The sequence below is a fragment of the Triticum aestivum genome, chromosome 6B, assembly GCF_018294505.1.
Source record: "Triticum aestivum cultivar Chinese Spring chromosome 6B, IWGSC CS RefSeq v2.1, whole genome shotgun sequence".
NCBI lineage: Eukaryota > Viridiplantae > Streptophyta > Magnoliopsida > Poales > Poaceae > Triticum > Triticum aestivum.
Genome location: NC_057810.1, coordinates 730206422 through 730223813, shown reverse-complemented (window position 1 = coordinate 730223813; position 17392 = coordinate 730206422). Strand labels below are relative to the sequence as shown.

At 48.5% G+C, this 17392-nt stretch overlaps 2 protein-coding genes and 1 pseudogene across 2 annotated transcripts; all 3 read right to left on the bottom strand.

Moving 5' to 3' along the window:
- Positions 1 to 216: 216 nt before the first annotated feature.
- Positions 217 to 1368, bottom strand: LOC123139834 (BTB/POZ and MATH domain-containing protein 3-like). The gene has a single exon (XM_044559533.1). It carries the CDS (start codon positions 1366 to 1368, stop codon positions 217 to 219), a length of 1152 nt encoding a protein of 383 aa, XP_044415468.1.
- A 2190-nt stretch (positions 1369 to 3558) lies between these two features.
- LOC123135281 (BTB/POZ and MATH domain-containing protein 2-like) lies at positions 3559 to 5422 on the bottom strand. The gene is made up of 2 exons (XM_044554334.1): positions 5347 to 5422; positions 3559 to 4878 (listed from the first exon to the last, which is right to left on the bottom strand). The coding sequence occupies exon 2, from the start codon at positions 4869 to 4871 to the stop codon at positions 3723 to 3725; it is 1149 nt and encodes a 382-aa protein (XP_044410269.1). The 5' UTR covers positions 4872 to 4878; positions 5347 to 5422; the 3' UTR covers positions 3559 to 3722.
- A 940-nt stretch (positions 5423 to 6362) lies between these two features.
- LOC123139833 (BTB/POZ and MATH domain-containing protein 1-like) lies at positions 6363 to 7473 on the bottom strand (annotated as a pseudogene).
- Between the last annotated feature and the right edge of the window lie 9919 nt (positions 7474 to 17392).

Genomic DNA, 17392 nt, shown 5'->3' with positions numbered 1-17392 from the left:
AGACCATTTTTTTTACAATGGCTAGAAAAAAAGCTTTCATAACACGGAAGGCACAAAGGAACGATTTTTACCATAAAAATACACAAGGATAAAATGACTAACTAGGAAACTTGCAAACGGCTACACCTGAAGTTACAGACCATTCATTCGATGAAGAGACAAATTATGTACATAACGAGACAAAAGCTAGACGATCCCATATTGTGCACAAGAGTGTCACTTCAGGACTAACTGCTGGTTTGAAGCAATAACCTTGGCAATGAGCTCGTTCAGAACAGAGGGATAAGTCGCGATTATATGCTGCCAACCTTTGCTCGCGATTATTGTCTGCAAACACGAGGGAGACTGGACTTGGATAAACTTCAAGCACGCCTCCTTCAATCTGTGGCAGTGGTGCTGCTCAGCTAGGACAAGCATGGACGCCACCGAGCTTACACACATGTTCTTACACAACTCTTTCTCACATATGTACTTGAGCCTTTGGACGTCATATCTATCTGCTGCTACCAATAAGTTTTGAAGCCATTGCCGCCACATTTCATACTTTACTGCCTCCTCTTCTGTAGCTTGTGACATTTCATCCTCCTTCATGTCGGGGAATGAGTCAGTGTAGATGAAGCTAAGCAAAGCCTTGAACGTTGTTGCTTCCATGTCTTTGATCTGTATGACATCGAGCGAGGCAGATCCCTCCTTCATGGGTCCAAATAGTTGTGCCATGAAGACCTTAGATTGGGCTGCAAGCACGCATCGGTGCGCTGAGAAAATATCGCTGCCGACTTCAAACGTCACATCAGCACCAACCTTATTGTGAAGGAGGTTGTTAAGGTTACGGTGTATATCAGGCAGGAGCACTTGGGTGCCACCGGCATCATTCTCGGCGTTGCAGACCATGATGTCACACCGGATGGTGAAACAGTCATCCTTGTCTAGATTCATTAATCTTTCAAGGGCATCTATTTTCATAAACTTGTAGAAGCCCCAAGAAGAGGCATCGGAGGAGAAGCTGCATGTTTTCATTCCACGGATGTACACTGGATTCTGCCACTCAACCTCGTCGACGAAACTAAAGCTAAACTTGGCTTCCACATGCTTGCCATCGTCGTCATCGAGACGGTGCACATAGAGAGAGACGACGTCGGCGCGATCCGAGATGATGCCGTTAGGATAGTACTTGATGGACCAACGATAGCCTCCCACCCCGAAATCATGAGAGAGGATGCTTTGACCATTGGGTGTCTCCTTGGTACGAGCGTAACCCTTGACCACAAGCAGGTGGTACCCGCAGTCTGAGCTGGTGCTGACGAAGGTCATGGTGGAAGGGCACAGCATGCCGTCGTCCAAGACGGATACGCCGGCGAACGACGACATGGCCAACTCGCCGTGCGTGGACGTCGCTTAGCTTGCCCCGACGGCTGGTGGGTGTCTCACGTTATCACCAAGCCTATGGTACGTCTGGCTATCTGCAGGCTATGCAGAATACACGGACGGACACTCCAAATCTTCAGTAGTAGTACAACTCGTATGGCACAACGGAGGAGGACACAAAGTAGGAAAGTCATGATCGGACTCGTCAGTTTGGATGTTGTATTCTTCTTGCCCCGATGTTGTGTTGCTGCTCCTGAACTTTCCATTCAAACATTAAGCTAAGAAGCTGTCTTCACTGCTCCATTTTTGGACCTTATCCCCTCCCGAGAGAGAGCCGGCGCGTCGCCCCCCCACGGGCGACGACACCACCCCCCGTCCTCTCGCCTCCTCCTCCCACCTTCCCCACCGCCGATGGGAGCCGCCAGGGCAAAGCCCCTCGCGGTGGCTGGCGGCAGGGCACCTCTCTCATCCTCTCGGGAGCGGTCGGCATGGGGCGACCTGTCTGGACTGAGGCATCGGGCCCAGCGGTGGTGTGCTTGTAGGACGGCGGCGTGACGGCAGTTTCGGCAGTGGCTCGCGACATGGCGGCTGCGTGCCCGTGGCGGCGGCATTGGTCCAAATCTGTGCTGCGGGTGGCGGCTCTGGCAGGCCTTCGCCAATCTTCTTGGCGTGCATATGCCACATGTGTGACTGGGATGGCGGCTCGATGTTGGTGCCGCCGGCTGGACGGTGGGGGCAGGAGGTGGTGGCGTTGTTCTTCGTGTAGTCCACGCTCCGGGACGGCGGTGTCGGGGAGGCTTCAAGCACTCGTCCCTGTGTTCGCGGTGTGGCGATACATGAAGGTGGTGTGGTGGACAACGTTCGGCCGCACACAGCCGAAATAGTCCGCGTTGATGCTCTCCTTTCCTGCTGCTCGATAATGGAGGCGGTCCGAGTTAGACACCCAGTGCTGATGCCGAGCTAAGAGTGGAAGGCTGGGTCTTCTGCTCTTCCTATCATGCTTGGAGTGTTGTGATGTGGATGGTTGACGGTGGCTCAGGACATGGATGTCGAGAGGCGGCCTCGGATGTTGATCCACATGGTTGACTCTCCAGCGGGCACAATAGAGGCGGTGGTGGCTATGCCTCTTGGTCGTCTTACAGCAAGCAAACACTTGCAAAAGGGAGTGACATGCCTCAAGTACATAAATCATCGGATCATCCTTTGTCAGTTTATTTTGTACAAGAAGCGACTCTATTTTTGTCATCATCTGTGAATTTCTAGTAATGAGTGGCAATGAGCAAGAGATGAACAGCGCACTACAATATATATAATCTCATTGCTCTCTGTACAACATATATAGTAGTAACAGGGGAAAGAAATATTGGAACTTCACTTACATCACTGATATGCGCAGACACAGACTGATATTGGAAAGAAATATATGAGTGCCAGATATGCGCAAGAATAAGCGCGACAAGCTGGATCATACAAACACTTATTTCAGACACTTGGAGAAGGGAACAAGAATCAACCGAGATCATCAGCAAGATCATCATAAGCCGTAATCTGGAGAGTAAGGAAATACCATTGCATAACCCTGGAATATCAGAAAGGAGAAGCTAGGTAGGATCAATTAATTGCATACCCATCACTTAACACCAGCATACCTCCAAGTAATTCGACCAAAACATATTTTGTTCTTTTAGAATAACGGGAAAAAAACCTACTAGTGATCCAAACATATATATTATATAAGGAAAAAATTATAGCCCATGCGGCCCAATTGTGCACTCAAAGCTTTTCCCCGGCTTTACTAAATTGACAACATCTGTGCTAAAAAATACTACACCAGAATGAAAGTCATCTCTTTGGGTACAGAGCACAACTCAAACATTGGACTTTGCAAAACCTTTGGAGCTCTAACTGAGGAGAACATCAAGCACCCACATGAAGGTTGCTGGGTACTTAATGGATAAATATTTCACACTAACGCTGTCATTGTGATCAGCAAAAAAAACATTTCCCCTAAATGCAGGTTCATAATTTGTCTTTCTGAAAACATCAACATTGCATATCTACTAGAAAATGGTTATACATGACAGGGAAGGCACAAAACATTAATATACTGGACAACAAATGCACAGATAAATATACGAGGATAAATCGACTAGATAGGAAACTTGAACAATGTTGATGAAACCATCCATTCCCTGAAGAAACAATTTGCCCATATGTTGCATTTTCTGATCCAGTATATAAGTAAATTAAAATGTGAGACAAAAGCAATACACACAGACTACCATCTCTAGTGGATTCCAAATATGCATAAGAGCATCACTTCATATCTAAGGAACATGAGTACCATATCCAAAGTGTTACTTCTGCTGGTTCAAAGCAATAAGCTTGGCAATGAGATCCTTCAAAGCCGAGGGATAGGTCGTAAAGACATTATCCCAGCCACTAGACTCCATTATTGTTAGCAAACGCGAGGGAGGCTGGACTTGGAGAAACTTGAAGCACGCCCCCTTCAACCACCGGCAGTGGTGCTGCTCGGCTAGAGCAAGAGTGGACATGACTGAGCTCACACCTAGGTGTTCAGAAAACTGCTTTTCACAGATGAACTTGAGCCCTTGGACATCATATCTGTCTGCCGCTACCAACAAGTCTTGAAGCCATTGCAGCCGCATTCCATCCTCTTCTTGTCCTTTTTCCGCAACTTGTGCTTCGTCCTCCTCCTCCATCTCAGGGAATGAGTCTGTGTAGATGAAGCTAAGCAAAGCCTTGAACACTTTTGCTTCCATGTCTTTGATCTGTATGATGGCGGACCTAGTGGTACCCTCCTTCATGGGACCAAAGAGTTGTGCCATGAACACCGTGGATCGGGCTGCAAGCACACACCTGTGTGCGACGAACATCTCACCGCTGACCTCAAATGTCACATCGGCACCCACCTTATTTTGAAGGAGATTGTTGAATTGGTGGTGTACGTCAGGTGGGAGCACCTTGTCGCGGTTGGCATCATCATCATTGGTGTTGAGGACCATGATGTCACACCGGATGGTCAAACAATTACCCTTTAGATTCACCGATTCTTCAAGGACGTCTTTTTTCATAAACTTGTCGAGCCGCATAAAAGCATAGCCGCCGAAGGTGCGCGTTCCAGTTCCACGGATGTACACTGGCTTGTGCTTTTCAACCTGGTCGATGAAACTGACACACACCTTTGCTTTCACAGTGTTCTGGTAATCCTCATCATTATCAAGAACTGAGACATGCAGAGAAATGTAGTCGGCACATTTTGAGCTCTCCCCGTTAGGGTAGTACTCGATGTACCATGTATGGCCTCCTACGACGAAAGCACGGGAGCAAAGGCCCCTTCCGCTGGGTGTCAGTTCTTTGGTAAGCAAGTAGTCTTGGACCACAAGCAGGTGGTAGCCGTAGTCCGTGCTAGTGTCAACGGCGTAGGCGATGGAAGGGCTCAGGTCGCCCTCGGCCAAGAGAGTTATGCCGGCGAACGACGACATGACGGACCTGCGAGCCCATCGGAAATCACCATTGATTGAATTAACAATTCATGCAAGAGACGATACGATCAAGGCAGAACAAACATGCACAATTTGCCCCAAGATGAGAAAATAATTGTGCTGCTAATTCAGTCGCTAGACATTGATTTCATAAAAAAGAAACAATTGTCTGGAATTTGCATGAGCTCAAATCTATGATTGGGCAAAAAAGATGAAATTTACAGAGGCGATCCAAACATGCTCCAGGATGTTGCTTAGGCTACAGATCGATGAGTGTCTCCCCCAAGATGAGTGGTATTACTCCCTCCGTTCCGAATTACTTGTCGCATGTATGGATGTATTTAGATGTATTTTAATTCTAGATACATCTATTTCAGCGACGAGTAATTTGGAACGGAGGGAGTAGTAGACAAACAGCTCATATGAACAATAGGCTTCAGAGTTGGAACCGATTAGCTGGGGCTGGGGGGCAAACCTGCTGGGTCTCCGCCGGGTCGCTCCTCGCCGGAAACAGAAGCAGCGCCGCCGGCTGGTCGGTGTGTGCGGCCTAGATTTAGTTAGGGTTTATTATATATATGATGATTGGCTTTTATTTTAAGGCCTCGCAGCCCACGGGCTGAAAAGCCCATCGATCACCGTTTGGGGAATTTGGCACGAGGCAGAAAGATCATCCAGTAAAAACACTCATGCCTTCCTTCGCTTCTGTCACGGATTATTAAAACAGAAATTTCCACCTCTGTTTTTACCAAAAAAATAAAGTCCTGCATGGAACATATATTTTTTTTGCGGGAAAAGAACTTTCATTAATCAACCATGATGATTACATTCAGAATCAACAATGCTAGCTATCTCCATAGGGGAGTTTCGGAGCCAACATGCTGTGCGCTGTTGCGATCGACCCATACAAGCAAGGGTGTGACTCGCCACATTCGCGCGCCTACTAATTTTAGCTAGACTAATGTTCCTTTCTTGAGCCAGAATTCGTCTGATCTCATTAACCTGATATGCATACCTCAATCGATCGCCATCTTTGGATTGAACCAACTTCAGCAGCTCGGCACAATCCGTTTCCACAATCAGCGGCAGGTTCGTCCAGTGTAGAGAAAGCCGTAATCCTTCCTCCATAGCCGCCATCTCAGCTTCTAAGGGGTCACCACAATTAAATAGTGTCAGTGTCACGGCGAAGATAACATCACCTTCATGATCCCGCAAGATCATCCCAGCCCCAGCCGTACCATTTTCTTTCACAAAAGCATCATCGACATTCAGTTTAGCATGATATGCATCAGGCGTCTCCCAGCGTGGCGTGGTTGTTATTGTATGTGCGTATTTTTGCATGCTTCCTGATAGAGCAACCACCTGCTTGCCCTTGGTGAGGTCTGTCGACGGATGTTGTTGTATTGCGTGGAACATATATATCCATACAGGAATGAAATGGAATTTACAGACCGTCCAACGACGAAAATGCATATTGTATACAGAGAGTAGGTGTTACTTCTGATTCAAAGCAATAAGCTTGGCAATGAGGTCGCTCAAAACAAAGGGATAGGTCGTAACTATATGTTCCCAGCCCTTTGTCCCCATTAACGTTTGCAAACACGAGGGGGGTTGGACTCGGATAAACTTCAAGCACGCCTCCTTTAGTCCGCGTCAATGGTGCTGCTCGGCTAGAACCAGGGTGGACGCCACCGAGCTCACGCTTATGTTGTGAGACAACTGCTTTTCACATATGAACTTGAGTTGTTGGATATCATATTTGTCTGCTGCTACCAACAAATCTTTCAGCCATTGCAGCCTCGTCTCATCACTTGCCCATGTTTCATAACTTCTGTTCCGTCCTCCTTCATCTTAGGGAACAAGTCTGTGTAGATGAAGGTAAGCAAAGCCCTGAATACTTTTGCTTCCATGTCTTTGATATGTATGGTGGTGGACATATCGGTGCCCGCCTTCATGGGGTCAAGAGTTGAGCCATGAAGACTTTAGACATGGTTGCAAGCACACACCGGTGTGCGGTGAACATCTCGCCACTAACCTCGAATGTCACATCCGCGCCAAGCTTGGATTGAAGGAGATCGTCAAAATGATGGAATATGTCGGGTAGGTGCACCGCGGTGCCACGGCCACCGGCATCATCATCCTCTGTGTTGTAGGCCATGATATCACACCTGAGGGTGAAAGAATCGACCTCCAGATCCGTTGATCGTTCAAGGACGTCCTTTTTCATAAACCTGTCGTAGGCTGGGTTTTGCTTCTCAACATGGTCAATGACACTGAAACCAAACTTGGCTTCCACAGGCTTCTTGCCATCATCGTCTTCATCAAGGAAAACATAGAGGGAAACAAAGTCGGCGCAATCCGAGCTCTTGCTGTTAGGGTAGTACTTGATGTGCCAAATATAGCCTCCTACCTCAAATTGGCGAGAGGCGATGCCTTGACCAGTGGGTGTCAGTTTCTTGGTGCGCGAGTAGTTTTCGACAACAAGCACATAGTACCCGGAGTTGGAGCTAGTGCCAACATAGGTCACGGTGGAGTTTTGGACAACAAGCATATAGAACATGGATTTGCTATCAACACTTGTTAGGGTGGTGGTTATCAGAACCATTCATATGCATCAAGATTCGCACCTTTGGATAGATAAGGTTCTGATTTTATGATTTATTGAATATCGCCATGACTAGAGTGGAAAAGTGAGCTAGAACTTTATGGATGCAGTGTCCAGAAACGGCAACCTAGTCTCTGCATTTTCAGACTCAATGAGAGCAAGTATGCGGCAAACTTTTGTAGGTGGCAGGGATCGTCAGTGTGCTATTTTGGCAAACCTAATTAAATACTCATTTACTAAAGGTTCCGGCAATAGTATGCTAATTTTGGCATGTGAATCCTGCCACTTTCTTCTGACCATAGCATAGATGGTCAGTTAGCATCTGCCTATCACGCACAAGGTCCAAGATTGCATGGACCTAAAGCACATCTGGTGCTAACGCATGGTCACAGTACACGCACATATCATATTACCTGATTGATTCATTGATGCTAGTGGGTCAAGCCAGCTTATGCATGTCCGGATGTACCTAGCGTCCGAGCCTTAGCCCGTAAACTTGCTTGGACAAATTCACACACAAATAATTATGAAGTTTTAATAGAAGGAGATCAGATGGAATTAAAACCTGGATTTTAATGTACTATTTCTAGCAACCATCAGTGCCCCTCCACTACTTGGACCGCAATGCTCTGTAATCTTACCACTTGGCCTCCTCCCTGTTCGTATTCGTCTTGCGCCCGGGGCTGGTGGCGGTCGGCGTGCAACTGGCCAGTAGCATCCTCGCGGCGGTCGATCTGGTCGTGGCCGGGATCGTGCGCACAGCCAGTGGAGTCCTTGCTGTGGTCGGCCTGCACGCGGTCAGAGTCATGCTCAGGAACGACGGGTCTGCTTCCAGCTAGTGGTGTCCTCGTGGTGGCCGGCGTGCTTGCGACTGGTCGGCCTCCATACGAAGGACAGTGATCTCGCGTCGGACCATGATCCGTCGGACCATGATCTCACGTCGAGTTAGAGAAGTGTGGAGGGACCGAGGAGAAATGTGCAGGTTGGTCTGTTCATGCCTTCATGGTAGTACTACTTGATTTATACTTCTATAGTATGTCTCTGCTTAGGTTGGTCTGTTCAAAATCATGGATGTATTCTATTTTTCGCAGCTAATTTGGAAGCTATTCCATGGCGCCTGTTCGGTTCAGGAGGGAACTGAAATTTTTTGTGCGTGAGAAGCTTGCATGCAACATGGAGAAAGAGAGAGAGAGAGAGTCTGCATGCAGCGACGGAAATGATGCGAGGACTGAGAACCCACCCAGTCAGTCCATGTTATGTCTTCCGGTTCCTTGAAGGTCAGATGCCGGTTCTTTGCAACTTGTATTTCGCTTCGATGTGTAGTTTCAACGGTTCTTCATCGCAAACCCACCTACTCACTCCATGACACCTCGTCCGGTTCCATGAAGGTCGGATGCCGGTTCTTTGCAACTCTTGGTTCGGTTCAAAGTGTAGTTTCGGCGGTTCTTCATCGCGAACCCACCCACCCACTCCATGTCACCTTGTCCGGTTCCGTCAAGGTCGGATGCCGGTTCTTTGCAACTCGTATTTCGGTTCAAAGTGTAGTTTTGAGGTTCCTCATCGCGAACCCACCCAGTCAGTCCATGTCACGTCGTCCGGTTCCTTGAAGGTCGGATGCCGGTTCTTTGCAACTTGTATTTCGCTTCGATGTGTAGTTTCAACGGTTCTTCATCGCGAACCCACCTACTCACTCCATGTCACCTCGTCCGGTTCCGTGGAGGTCGGATGCCGGTTCTTTGCAACTCTTGGTTCGGTTCAAAGTGTAGTTTCGGCGGTTCTTCATCGCGAACCCACCCACTCACTCCATGTCACCTTGTCCGGTTCCGTCAAGGTGGATGCCGGTTCTTTGCAACTCGTATTTCGGTTCAAAGTGTAGTTTTGAGGTTCTTCATCGCGAACCCACCCAGTCAGTCCATGTCACGTCGTCCGGTTCCTTGAAGGTCGGATGCCGGTTCTTTGCAACTTGTATTTCGCTTCGATGTGTAGTTTCAACGGTTGCTTCTGTCACTCTAGCGGGAATCATATTTCTGTCAGGGGTTGATGTGACGCCCCCGATTCAATCGTACACTAATCATGCATGCAAATGTGTACGATCAAGATCAGGGACTCACGGGAAGATATCACAACACAACTCTACAAATAAAATAAGTCATACAAGCATCATAATACAAATCAGGGGCCTCGAGGGCTCGAATACAAGTGCTCGATCATAGACGAGTCAGCGGAAGCAACAATATCTGAGTACAGACATAAGTTAAACAAGTTGCCATAAGATGGCTAGCACAAACTGGGATACAGATCGAAAGAGGCGCAGGCCTCCTGCCTGGGATCCTCCTAACTACTCTTGGTCGTCGTCAGCGGCCTACACGTAGTAGTAGGCACCTCCAGTGTAGTAGGAATCATCGTCGACGGTGGCGTCTGGCTCCAGGGCTCCAGCATCTGGTTGCGACAACCAGGTAAAAGGGAAAGGGGGAAAAGAGGGAGAAAAGCAACCGTGAGTACTCATACAAAGTACTCGCAAGCAAGGAGCTACACTACATATGCATGGGGATATGTGTAAAGGGCCATATCGGTGGACTGAACTGCAGAATGCCAGAATAAAAGGGGGATAGCTAATCCTGTCGAAGACTACGGTTCTGGCAGCCTCCGTCTTGCAGCTTGTAGAAGAGAATAGATTGAAGTCCTCCAAGTAGCATCTCCAAGTAGCATCTCCAAGTAGCATCTCCAAGTAGCACCTCCAAGTAGCATCTCCAGTCGCATCGCATAGCATAACCCTACCCGGCGATCCTCCCCTCGTCGCCCTGTGGAAAAGCGATCACCGGGTTGTCTGTGGAACTTGGAAGGGTGTGTTTTATTAAGTATCCAGTTCTAGTTGTCATAAGGTCAAGGTACAACTCCAAGTCGTCCTGTTACCGAAGATCACGGCTATTCGAATAGATTAACTTCCCTGCAGGGGTGCACCAACTTACCCAGCACGCTTGATCCCATTTGGCCGGACACACTTTCCTGGGTCATGCCCGGCCGCGGGAGATCAACACGTCGCAGCCCCACCTAGGCTCAACGGAGAGGCCAGCACGCCGGTCTAAACCTAAGCGCGCAGGGGTCTGGGCCCATCGCCTTGAGCACACCTGCACGTTGCGTACGCGGCCGGAAGCAGACCTAGCCTAGTGGCGTTCCGGTCCAATCCGGCGCGCGCCACTCAGTCGCTGACGTCACGAAGTGCTTCGGCTGATACCACGACGTCGGGATACCCATAACTACTCCCGCGTAGATGGTTAGTGCGTATAGGCTCGTAACCAACTCAGATCAAATACTAAGATCTCGTTAAGCGTGTTAAGTATCCGCGAATGCCGAACAGGGCCAGGCCCGCCTCTCTCCTAGGCGGTCTCAACCTGCCCTGTCGCTCCGCCACAAAGATCCACTCGCGGGTGCTCCACCAGCCGACCCGTCTTTAGTCACCACATGTATCATGTATAAGTATATAGTATATACCCGAGATCACCTCCCGAGTGATCTCGGCCCAATAGTATAGCACGGCAGACGGACAAGAATGTAGGGCCACAGATGAAAATACTAGCATCCTATACTAAGCATATAGGATTGAAGGTAAAGGTATCAACAGTAGTAACAAGGACAGGCTATGCATCAGGATAGGTATAACAGAAAGCAGTAACATGCTACATTACTCTAATGCAAGCAGTATAGAGTAGAATAGGCGATATATGATGATCAAGGGGGGGGCTTGCCTGCTTGCTCTGGCAAGAGAGAGGGGTCGTCAACTCCGTAGTCGAACTGGGCAGCAGCAGCGTCGGTCTCGTAGTCTACCGGAGAGAAGAGGGGGGAAGAAACAATGAATACCATGTAAACAGATGCATATCGATGCATGACAAGACAAGTAACGATGCTAGGCGTGCCCTAGCGTGGTATGAGGTGGTACCGGTTAAGGGGGGAAACATTCGGGAAAATATCCCCGGTGTTTCGTGTTTTCGGGCAGAGGAGCCGGAGGGGGAAAGTTGCGGGTTCGATAGGTTAGGGGTGTGTGGCGGACGAACGGACTGCGTATCCGGATTCGTCTCGTCGTTCTGAGCAACTTTGATGTTGAAAATATTTTAATCCGAGTTACGGATTAAAAGATATGATTTTCTAAAGATTTTATTAATTTCTGGAATTTAATTAATTATTTAAATTAATTCGAGAAAATAGATTAATGATAGCAGTCAACAGAGTTGACTGGTCAACCTAACCAGTGGGTCCCACTGGTCAGTGACACATTTTAATTAACAGATTAATTAAACTAATCATAATTAATTAGGGGGTGGGCCCCACTATCATTGCTTGATTAATTAACTAACAGTTAATTAGGTTAATCTAATTGTGATTAATTAACTTAATTAATTCGTTAATTAATTAATTAATTTAATTATTATTATCTATTTACTTATTTTTATTTATTTTTATTTTTTTATTTCCTTTTTTTATTTTCGTTTTGGGGCGGGGCCCATGTGTCATAGGGCCATGGGGCCTAACGGGTACTCGGGCGCTAATGGTTTCGGGCGCGGGGGCGCCCGACAGGGGCCAACCCGGGCGCTGGCCTCGGGTGAGACCAGCGGCGCGGCGGGGCCAGTCCGGTCGCCGGCGGGGAAGCCGCAACAACGCCGGCGAGGCGGGGCAGCGCCCGCGGGGCCTATGCGGGGGGGGAGGGGAGGCGCAAGCGCGCATAGGGGACGCGCGACGGCGCGCCGGGCGAGGCGAGGCCACGGCGGCGCCAGCGGAGCCGGGGGAAGAAGGCCATGGTGTGGGTGCGTGCGCGCGAGGAAGAGAGGAGGAGGTGGAAGCTCACGGGGCGGCGTAGGGTTCATGGCAGTGGGCTCGATGGAGGTCGAGGACGACGTGCGGCGTGGCGGCGTGCAGTCGAAGACGACGGGGCAATGGCGAGGACGGAGGAGCGCGGCGTCCGCGCGGTGGTGACTCCGGCGAGGGGGCTCCTGCGGCGGGGTCCCGGGCGGCGGGGTCGCGGCGAGGCGGCACCGGGCGGCGTTGGCGGTCCGGGCGGCGTGCGAGGGAGAAGGAGGGGCGAGGAGGAGTCCGGGAGGGGCGGCGCCGGCGCCGGCTGGTGGCGGGCAACGGCGTCGGTGAAAAAAAGGGGGGGTCGAGGCCCTCTGCCCCGATCCAGACGGGGAAGGGGAGAGAGGCGTGCGGGAGGGAGCGAGTGGGGGGGGAGGCGAGTGGGTGGCGGCTAGGGTTGGCCTGGGGGGAGTGGGGGGTTAAGCCGGCGGGGTGGACCGGCTGGGCCAGGTGGGCTGGCCGGTTGGGCCTTGGCTTGCTGGGCCGAAGCCCCGGGGGGCAGGGAGGTTTTCTCTTTCTTCTTTTTTTTTTATGTTTGTTTTACCCCTTGCATTTTCTTTCTTTTACTTACTTTCTTTTCTGTTTTAATTCATTTAAAAGTATTTGGGCATTTTATGAAAAATGTGTTTATTTCACGATAATTATCTATGCAATATTTGACAAGGTCCGAACATTTTTGTTTTGAAGTTTGAAAACTTTGTTTGTTTGCCAAAAATCCAAATTTGAATTCGAATCGTTTTGAACTAACGCGAGATTAGCGACTGTAACAGAGGTGACATGGCGTCATAAGTAGAGATTACTGTAGCTTGATTATCCGGGCGTCACAGTTGATGAGAGCTAAGCCTTTCTTTATTAACTTATTATGCTGAAAGTATTTGCGCACCAAGAAACCTATTTACAGTTTTACATGGCAAACAAGAATCTCCAGTTCCAGTTTGTTCAATGATGTAATTTGAGGCAGCTAATTTAGAGTGCAGGGGACATCTTCTCAAGTTCTCAGTCTAGTGAATTTAACTAAATCACACACTGATGACGATGCTTTCTCAACTCTAGATGATATTTTATATATATACAAGGAGAGGGCATACATTAAGTGGCATCTATATTGTCCTAAAATCAGAAACAGGTTACATAATCTATCAATTTTCACTATTTTAGCATAAGCTAGCCTCTTATTTCCAGTATCATCAAGACAGGTCTCTAGTGAATTTTGGGCGCTCATCAGTCATTACCGCATTTTCGAGTGATGATGCCATTATGGCCGTATTACCATTTCCATGTTTCAACGAAATTGGGGCTCCTTGATTTGAAATTCCAAATTAAATTAGAGGTTTCAGGGGTGGGGCGAATCTGGGATTGTTGCTCCTCGCCGACGCTTCACTCGCTGCACCGACATCGCTCCTTCCCTCCCCTCCCAGAAAGAGAGCCTCAGACGAGCTGGTCCCGTCCGTCTGCCCCACCCCGCGACGCTCACGGGGTGGTCGCGCCACCATCACACCTCCACTCGCTGCCTCCTCCGGCGTGAGGCTTGGGCATGACCAGAGCTAGGGTTAACGATAACTTGCCACATTGATGATCAACAAGTATAAGGGATCTATCGTAATCCTTTCGATAAGTAAGAGTGTTGAACACAGCGAGGAGCAAAAGGAAATGACAAGCGGTTTTCATTAAGGTATTTTCTGCAAGCATTGAAATTATCGGTAACAGATAGTTTTGTGATAAGATAATTCGTAACGGGTAACAAGTAACAAGTGTAACAAAGGTGCAGCAAGGTGGCCCTATCTTTTTTGTAGCAAAGGACAAGCCTGGAGAAACTCTTATGTAAAGCAAAGCGCTCCCGAGGACACATGGGAATTATTGTCAAGTTAGCTTTCATCATGCTCATATGATTCGCGTTCGTTATTTTGATAATTTGATATGTGGGTGGACCGGTGTTTGGGTGTTGTCCTTACTTGGACAAGTCTCCCACTTATGATTAACCCCTCTCGCCGGCAGCAGCTCCTTGAGCAGATCTGGGAAAGGCGCAAAGCCTGGATCGCTGTGGGGCTACCTACAGACGTGGTGGATCCGAAGGAGGAGATGGAGGAGGACAGGAAGGACGCGGAGCAGGAGCAAGACGAGAAGGACATGGGGGACACTGGGATGCAGGTCTACAGATAGAGTAGCAGATGATCCTCGATTCTCTTCGGTCAGAATCGGAGGCGAAGGCCGGCCAACCGCTGTCGTCTGCAGGAAGCGGAGGCGGAGGCGGAGCATACTGCGGACATTGATGAGATACTCACGTATATGGATGAGGAGGAGGACATTGATGAGATACTCACGTATATGGATGAGAAGGAGGACACTAATGAGATACTCACGTATATGGATGAGGAGGAGGACATTGATGAGATATTCACGTATATGGATGAGGATAAGGAGCCGGAGCCCTCCTACGCGCCCATCGATATCACTATTGTTGTCACAGTCACTGTGAATTAATTATTGGTGACATGTGTCTTGTTTTACAAAGTCTTGCCCCTAAACCCAGGTTCACAAAATGCCTTTCTGCCTACACTTTTGTTCGTGGATCCAGCAAACTTTATTAAGGTTTACATGATACAGAAGGCAAAAAGAAATGCAGAGAGAAATATAAAAGGATAAAACATATAGCTAGGGGACTTGCACAATGCTGCAATACAGTTCAATGTTGACCAAGGTAAATTACGTTGACAAGACAAAAGCAACACACAGATTACCATCTCTCTTAAAGGATCGTATATATGCGGGGAAATATCAGGTGATACCACCTCTTGTATGCTCCCATGATATCGATTTTTAAAACCTAAATTTAAATGTTTCAAAGAAAATCAGGTTAAAACTCGATTTATCTACACAAAAATTGCTACTTGTAACTCACCTAGTCTATACGGCGATCGTCCATCGAGAAGTTGAGAACACATGGCTAGGCCCAAGGGGTCGATTCCTTCCGTCAGTAGGTAAAATTAATTAGAAATTTAGTCAGGATTTCGTCATTAGTAGTCAAAAGCGGATTGACTCATTGCCTGGATTGGAGATCAGAAATTGAACCATCGCGTCTCGCATGTCATCACTCGCCGAGTCGCTGCTGCCGGAAGGGAATTGGGAGGCCCGTCGACATTCGCCCACGCCCTGGTTCGTATGGAATCGGATCATCCTGGTGCGACCGACTAGCAACGCACACATGCCTGCAACAACGGGCCCAGAGTCCAGCGGGATGCAGCCAAGTGTCTAGATTTTAGAAATTAGCCCGATTCCCTTCTGATCGCTGGTATACTTAAATAAAAAAATGGACGTCGATATCCATCACACGTGTGGCATAATAGGCATTCGCCCACACACCATGTGTGGCATGAGCGGAGGGCAGCTCAGACGGGCTGTGTGTGAGCGAACAGTAGGATTGCCCACACGTGTGGGCGCAGCTACTTCGTGTCACACGCCCAACAAATACTACTCATTTTCACCCGCGCGAGTGGCGCGAAGCGAATATGCCTACACGTTCTGGCGCAGCTACAATAGGTACCCGCGAGATGATGATTTAGTTGCCATCCGGATGGCAGATGTAGTTATCCCGGAAGACAAATATGGTTGTAAAAGTATGGCAACTATCTCTGTTTTGATTAACTATAGTTGCCATGTCTAATTTATGGTAGTTGCCGCGTGTAATCAAACCATAGTTGTCGGTGTGATTAACTGGTTGCCACATATGGTCAAACAGTAGTTGCCATGTGTGTTTACCTAGTTGTCACGTGTGGTTAATCACAGTTGACATGTATGTTTACCTGATTGCCACGTACGCGCAACTGTAGTTGCCGTCTAGCAAACGAATCATAGTTGTCATGTGTGTTTACCTAGTTGCCATGTACGCGCAACTGCAGTTGCCATCCAACAACGTACGATTTGTCATGTGGGCGAAAAGCAGTTCGCCCACACGCGCGTGGACTAGGTGGTGGCTGTGTGGCGTGTAGGCGACCTCTCCAATGCCCACACACCGGCTTTGTCCTACATGGCACGCGAAAAGTGCCTCGGTGTGTCAAGATTCGTGCAAACTGAACTAGACGTTGATCCAGACGTGTGCGCGAGTTGCAATGTTGCCACATGTGTGAGCGTTAGTGTTTTCAAAAAAAAAATTGGGCCCTTGAAATTTATGGGCCACCTATGAGCCCCTTCAACAACAAGTCTTGAAGCACCTTCAACAACATTTCATCCTGTACTGCCTCCTCTTCTGTCCGTCTTCTATAGTCGTTGACATTTCATCCTCCTCCATGTTTTGCTTGTCCATTGTAGGAAATGAGTCTGTGTAGATGAAGGTAAGCAAAGTCTTGAACACTTTTGCTTCCGTGCCTTTGATCTGTATGACACCACACCGACTGTACAAGTGCCCTCCTTCATGGGGCCAAGGAGTTGTGCTATCAAGACTTTAGACCGGGCTGCGAGCACACACCGGTGTGCAGCAAACGTCTCGCCACTAGCCTCGAATGTCACGTCAGCACCCAGCTTATTTTGGAGGACATGTCTAAAATCATGGCACATGTTAGGCAGGAGCACCTCGATTGGCGCCACCAGACTCCTCGTCGGTGGAGTTGCAAATCGTGATGTCACAGCGAATGGTGGAGAAATCATCCTTTAGATTCTGTCAAGTGTTCAAGGGCGTCTCTTCTGATAACCTTGCCATGACCCCGAGAAGAAACACTGCCGGTGAAGGTGCATGTCTCAGTTTCACGGATGATGTACGTTGGATTCTGCTTATCAACCTGGTTGATGAAACTAAAACCAAACTTGGCTTTCACAGGCTTCTCGGCATCATCATCTTCATCAAAGTAAACATAGAGAGAAATAAAGTCGAGGCAATTCGAGTTTTTGCCGTTGGGGTAGTACCGAACGTACCAAAAGTGTCTCTTGTTTGATACTCCCTCCGTTCCAAATTACTTGTCGCAGAAATGGATGTATCTAGAATTAAAAAATGTCTAGATACATCCATTTCTACGACATGTAATTCCGAACGGAGGGAGTACGTGAGTAGTCTTCAACCACAAGCAGGTGGCATCCTTCATTA

Excerpts from the sequence above, each read along its gene's own strand:
- LOC123135281 (XM_044554334.1), bottom strand. The coding sequence starts at position 4,871 with ATGTCGTCGTTCGCCGGCATAACTCTCTTGGCCGAGGGCGACCTGAGC.
- LOC123139834 (XM_044559533.1), bottom strand. The coding sequence starts at position 1,368 with ATGTCGTCGTTCGCCGGCGTATCCGTCTTGGACGACGGCATGCTGTGC.